The following is a 6,915-nucleotide window of genomic DNA, read 5'->3' as shown; positions in this document are numbered from 1 at the left end:
GAAATCCGCCATTGTTGCGAGCAATCTCAAGCAAAAGTAGATGCCAGTCCACAGTTTCTTTGGATCTGTTAACTAATCTAGATAACAAGGCATTAGAATAATTCCTCTTGTACATCCGAATTATACAGCCTTTATGCTACCAAATTTACCGCAATACGCGGCACCACCATTTGAGAACAGAAGAAGACAAACGGTAACAAGTGGTCCTATCATACAGGAAATGGACGACCAATATACAGACGTCTCCTCTTTTCAGAGTAGTTACACAGCGCACTCGTCTGACAGAGATTCCATATTGTCATCGAGTGATCCAAATATCTACAGGAAGAGGAAAAGACTGATGTCAACAAGAGATATTCAAAATGATGAAATTCAAGTAACACCAAGGAAACAGAGGAAAAAAGACAAAATAGAGTTGCCATGGAAAATGACAAAAGGTCGTAGTAAGAATGGGTACAAAGCAGATACCGACTCAGAATTGCACGAAATGAAACAAAGCATGATAGAAATGACTAAACTGTACCTGCCACTCACAGAAATTCCACTTTAATCCAAGCAGTATAATGTGTATTTAGAACACACTATTGCATGCATTATAAATCAAACAGGTGAGCCTAGAACTAAAGTATTATCTCTTTCTCATAAGGACTTTTGTGAAAAGGAAACGTTTGTTACAAATAGAAATGAAAAATTCTACTTTCTATACTCGGGAGACCGCTGCCTTGTATTAAGGCATCCACAGTATGAAACGCTTCAGCTGTACGCTGATCATGCTAGAAGGAACCTGGTTCAAGACATCAAAAAGAAATTAGGTGACGAGTACAAGGAACCAGATGCACTATTTCTAGCAAATGACGGTCAGCCCATTCTTAAGAAGAGAAAGGTAAATTTTTCTCGAGTTTTCTACAACATGTAAAATTTAGTGTGTTTGTATAATAGCATTCTATTTATGCTTTAATTATAATAATGGAAAGTACTAATTTTTATGTATTTCTTTTGAAGATTCGTTATACATGTATTTCAAATTCATCTTCTCAGTATCCAAACGCATAGTTAACTATTTAAATTAGCACTATATCTCATTAACAGAGTTCCGTGCAGATTTACGAAATAGGTACTTACCGTTATACAATATGTGTATCATCAAGATTTAATTTTGACTTTTTTTGTCACCCATGATGCTTAGATTTTAGACACGAAAGAATGTTTGTCCAGTTCAGCAGAAATTTCTTCTTAAAGCAGACCGCAAACAAATCAGAACAACTTAATTTGATTAGTAAACAAATTTCTGTTGAACTGTATTAACTTAAACTAATTTAACTTTATCTTTTTCCATTTTAACTGGTTTATAACAAGGACTAAATTGATAAATGTGTGGCCATGGCAGAAATCGAAAAAAATAGTCTTTTTGAGACTTGAAATCTAAGCATTACAGGAGACAAACCTCAAAAATAATTGTTTCTGAAATAACACTTGATTTGGATTTTAATGCAGCTAATATTTCTATTTAATAAGGTAAGAAAACGTCGATCAGTTAAAGGAACGGCTATCCGAAAAGAGACCATATCTTTCACAGCACGTGATGAGGAGGAACACCACTCTTCAAGCTCTACTGAGAGCACTGCGAGAAATGGAGACGTTTGTGAGGACACAACAAATCGTATACATAAACACGAAGGATATGGCAGGGCCTCATTTGATAACATGGAAAGAAACGATAGCAAAGATGCCGTAACTTCTAGTATTTCCTTGGGAGGGAATGTTCTTGTGCATACTTCATCGACTATTAAGAATGAATCGGAGGAATTTAATCAGATGGTAGCTCACAAAGAAGTATGTCATGCTACTGATAGCAGAAACGGTGAAGAGGAATCCACGTTTGCGAAAACGGACACGAAACTTTTAAATGAAGTTTTCGTCCGGAAATATGAAGGAGTAAAGCCTAATGAAGATTTGCAAGAAAAGAATTTTCAGATAAATCAGTGCGAAACCATCCCAGTTAGTATAGGCAAACTTGATGACAAACGCTCAAAATACGGGACGGATCAAGAAATGATTGACGAAAACATTTCAGATGTAACAAACAGCGATTACTTTGGAACAACCAAAGAAAACTATTCAAAGACTGACGAACGTTCTTCCACTGGGAACAACAAAACTCACATTACAAGGACTGGTAGCGGTATTTTACCTAGTGAGACCAAAGTCGACATTGCCTCGGAAATGACCAAAGAAAGCATCACCTCCTGTGAAACAGCATCGGTGGCAGCTCAAACCTCATCAGATAGACTAGACGATGCATTAGTCTATGGTTGTATTTCTGCCATTCTTCACGGTAAAATCGGAGAGAAAGTTAGTGGCACTGACTTGGCCTTGGAACTTGACTAAACATTTGATTTTCTGGGCAAACATAGAAATAATCTGATTTAGAAAAAAAACATCCAGTCAAATCAATACCTGATCCGCCCCGTAAGCGATTCCGAGCGATTTCAAAGTTGATTTAATTTTGCGTACATTGAGAACATGCGATTAAAACAGCACTCTTAATATCATTGATTATTCATGATTGTAAGTTAATTTTAAAATTAACTTACAATGATGAATAATCAATGATATTAGTACATCCCAGACGGCTTATCTCTGTCGTTAAATCTCGAATAATAATCTAAGGGTAAAAATTATCAGCACTACTTGTCTTATATGATATTCCTTTCTATGTCAGAGACCGCTAATTCAGTACAGGGAACTAAGGTAAATGTATACTTGGGAATACTATAAGACTTAGTCGTCCTGGTTTTGTGAGGTAAAGAAAATATATATTAAAGTACGATGGTGACATTCTTTTTTACGACAGTTTTTATTGTTTATAAATAGCAAACATTAATTAGGTAGGAGGCTTATTCCAGCAGTCAAATCTGCCATTAGTTTTCACGATCTGTCAAATTTATTTTCCATTTCTCTTTTCGTCTAATGCATTGTTTGTAAGTATCTTGGTAAGACATTGTAGTTTATAACATTACGATGGATTCCATATCACTATAGTTGTATTTGAAATTGTTTTATTGAGCTAACTGAAGTCACGTAAGAAAATCTATTTGTCCGGAAGTTGACAAGCTCTCAACAGCCAATAAAACGTTGTTTGAAAGATAAGTTATTTTTTAGACCGGGCAACTCACTTTGTATGGTATCTCTCAACTGGATGGTATCATTTGAAAATGGCCAATGAAATGCTTGTGTTTTCAGGCTCCGTATAAATTGCAGGTACACCCGTACGTTTTTGATGAATGCAGTTCTTAATTTCATCCGTGTACGGTGTTCCGCTAGAGCCATCACCTACTCCTTTTGAATGCGAAGCATGAAAGAACTACGTACGGTGTCAGTAACACGACAGTACAATGGCGGAGCGCTAAAGTACGATGGTGACATTCTTTTTTACGACAGTTTTTATTGTTTAAGTTTATTGTTGTTAAAAACGGCACAAAAAACTCGACCTAAAGGCAAAAAATGGTTCCATTCTGGTGGATAAAGAAATACGTAGGCTGAATCATATAACGTTATATTTTTTGCAATCAAGTGCATTTATTTATTATTTATTTATTTTTTTGTCATTTGCCAGAAATTCAATACGTGGTTTCGCCTTAAGTAATCAAAGTTTTGCATACCTAAGTTGAAAATATTAATCACTAGATCTACTAAATCCGTTTCCAATCGAGTGTCCTGATACTAGAAAATGTTCCACCTTTGAGATTGGAACTGAAATACAATTGTTGTATGTATAAACCGATGGTAACACACTTGGCATATAAATATGCAGCAATGAGCAGACAGTCACATTAACGTTAGCCTGGGAAGCCGTTGATAATATGTGTGCTTTGTCAAAAGAAATCACATCTAATATCTATGCATTAAAGATCCCACTTAATTTGCGCTAATAGGTGTTAATTGGCATGCATCGCGTTTCTGATATTATCAATTTGCAGGTAGAAAAAAAGTTAGAAATTGTCAAACGTCAACATTTTCCTGCTTCAATCATTATTCATATTCACAAATGCTCCAAAAGTATCTGCTACACTGGATATCATTCCAGTCAAAATTTCCTAACTGAAGATGTATACAGTATTCATTTCCCCCGGAATTATCTGGTTGATTTGGGTTCCAGCCTAAGTAGCCTGCAGATACAGAGGAATCATCTGTCCAGTAAAAGTTACCTTTGGATGGCACGTATTCACCTCCTATCCACGGAAACGCGTATGCATTTTCTGTAAGAAAGAAAAATGTTTCATTGTCTTTAAAGGTGGTCAATCATACTTAAGCAACATTTTGTGACATTTTTTCATTTTTAGTATATTATGTTAGATTTTTATTTAAGGTACAAAAGGACCCATTTTATATTTTATATTTGCATTTGATAGATATTGTGATATTTCAACAATCTGAAACAACAGGCAAGTTTTAAAACAGTATGTGGCTTCGATATTAATATATTCAAAGATATATCCTGGTTGCACAACAAAGATAGGTAAAAAAGGAGGTGATAATAGTTACTGCAGTATATAAACTTGCATTTCTTATAAATTTCGACGAAATATATATTTGACCATGTAAATTTTTAACAAATATAATGCAATAGTTTTTATATTCATATGATTTCTTAGGCAAGGTATGTTTATAAAATATATACATATGCTGAAATAACTCTATCTTGGTTGAGCAACCGGGACAGGAAAATCAAATTTCAAAAATACCTCCATGAATTAAGCAGTCAGTGAACACAAATAAGTGTAAATGATATCAGTACAAAACGACTTCATCCGAGTTATTGGTCAGATATTATTTTCAATCTAAATGCGCTGCGATTTACTTATAATATTACCTTTGCTTCCTGTCTTGTCATTGGTACCTTCACCAACTCAAAATAACTTTCACCTGAAACGCAATATGAATTACTTTTACACTTACGCGTCAGAATATTTTACACAAGTATTAATACTGCTATATTAAAATGACGGTTCGCAAATTCTGATATAAAACATGAAATAACAGATTTCACAAGAAATAGCAACAAAAGGAGGTCGCCAATTCAACAGATTTTCATGTTGGAAGGTATAAATTGCGACTCTAGTGCCCTATATTTGTCGTCCTGACGTGTTGTCGATTTCTTCGCCCCACCAATACAGGAAGTGTCATTCTTTTGTGCTTTCGGGTTGATGGGGACGGCAAACTGAAAGGGCCATCACGAAAACTCTACAAAACTTACTGGTTTATATGTTGTTATTTCATGTTAAACCTGACAGCCTCTCCTATTGTGTCTTCGAAATTTTCTGTATTGCCCAGTTTTCCGGTAGGCATGTGCACACTTATTTTGTCCCCTTTTACCATTTATCAATTTGCATGAAACGTCGTCCCGAAAGGCAATAATTTAATTCCTGTTCTGATATAGAAGGATATTGCCTTCTGCAGACCCTCTTCGTAATGATCTTCTGTCCATGATCTCAAATATACCTATGTGTAATTGTTGTGCGGATATTTACCAGATGACGTCATCACAGCAACTCAACAAATACAGATGAATCTATCGTTTGCCGCGACATTTTCCTAAAGGACAATACGAAAACTCAGCAACTATATCAATCGAATCGGTGATCTTTATTTGTGGTATTGCCCTGTCTTCGCCCCATCAAAACGGCAACAGGACAACTAAACAAATACGAAATGTGTCATTCTGCCGTGCTGTCGAGCTATCTTGGAAGAACGCACAACATTATGAAAAATAAAGGGTGCAGGTTCAAGATGATCATGCTCACCAACACGAAATCGAAACAAATAACTTAATTTGTCATTATTGTGTGCGAAATCTGCTAAATTGTCGTGTTGGCGGGCAAAAAAGTTGAATTATCGAGTTGTCGTATTATCATTTCTTCGAAGTTTTTACATGGAAGAAATCAGACACCTAGCTATGCTTACAGTAACATTAGCGTTAGATTAACTTGCATGAAAATAGCTTCTCCCAAGTTGAATCCGACATAGACATAAATTGGTTACTCAATGGTTACTATAGTATAAACCTGAAAACCTTTTGTTTTCTTATCTCAAAGCAAAACAAACTTACCTGCGTAATAAACTAAGTAGTTCGACGGTGCAGCGGCGGGTGTCCAAAATTCTTGCGCGTGAAAGTCACAGTCTTTGTTTGTTGTATTGTAAGTAACAATTTTACAGGCATTTTCCGCAGAACACAAGTAGCAACACTGAGTCACATCCGGAGCACGTGTTGTATTTAAAGAGTCTGAGGGAATAAATTGATACGCACGCTGGAACTTTGTAAGGCTTGTGCCTAAAGTGCATGTACATAGCAACATGGTACATAAAAATGATCTAAATATTCCAAGCATATTTGGCAGAATATATCGGTTGCTTACGATAATGACGTCAGTGCGTGCATTTGCACTATATGCCGAAGTAGTTATTGTAATAAACTTGCCGCCGGCTACGAAAATAAAAAATATGAGATATAAATTAAATTTTCCGTACACAGGTCAGAGATTTATTTCTAAATGTTATAAAATCCGTTTAACGTGGACAAGAAATTTGAAATATTAATCTGATAACATTACACATACTAGTACACTCGACTTGAATTATATTTAAGATATAGGTATATATACTATAAACAGTTTACTGTGACATAAATATTCGTGGAGAATTATTTTTTGCTAATTTCGTGATTGGGTCACAGTCCACAAAGTTGAATTCCAATGAACACATATAATTTCCTTTCATTTCATCTTTACATTTTAAAAGCGACGAATTCAAACCCCTACGTGTAACTGCATTTTTTGGACGAAAGTACGAAATGTTTTGTCCACGAAATTAAATGATTTTACAGTATATTTTATAAAGCAGTGTTCTAACTTGCCG

General features: G+C 35.3%; 1 protein-coding gene across 1 annotated transcript; it reads left to right on the top strand.

Moving 5' to 3' along the window:
• The first annotated feature begins 550 nt into the window (after nucleotides 1–550).
• On the top strand, nucleotides 551–6,289 carry LOC123533520 (uncharacterized). The gene is made up of 2 exons (XM_045315172.2): nucleotides 551–883; nucleotides 1,516–6,289. Exon 2 carries the CDS (start codon nucleotides 1,705–1,707, stop codon nucleotides 2,386–2,388), a length of 684 nt encoding a protein of 227 aa, XP_045171107.2. The 5' UTR covers nucleotides 551–883; nucleotides 1,516–1,704; the 3' UTR covers nucleotides 2,389–6,289.
• Nucleotides 6,290–6,915: the final 626 nt, after the last annotated feature.

Source organism: Mercenaria mercenaria, chromosome 12 (assembly GCF_021730395.1).
Source record: "Mercenaria mercenaria strain notata chromosome 12, MADL_Memer_1, whole genome shotgun sequence".
NCBI classification, from domain to species: domain Eukaryota; kingdom Metazoa; phylum Mollusca; class Bivalvia; order Venerida; family Veneridae; genus Mercenaria; species Mercenaria mercenaria.
Note: the sequence above shows the minus strand (reverse complement) of the source record. Positions and strands in the feature narration are given on the sequence as shown.

What these genes read in the sequence shown, in the direction of transcription:
- LOC123533520 (XM_045315172.2), top strand. Translation starts at nt 1,705, where the DNA reads ATGGAAAGAAACGATAGCAAAGATGCCGTAACTTCTAGTATTTCCTTG.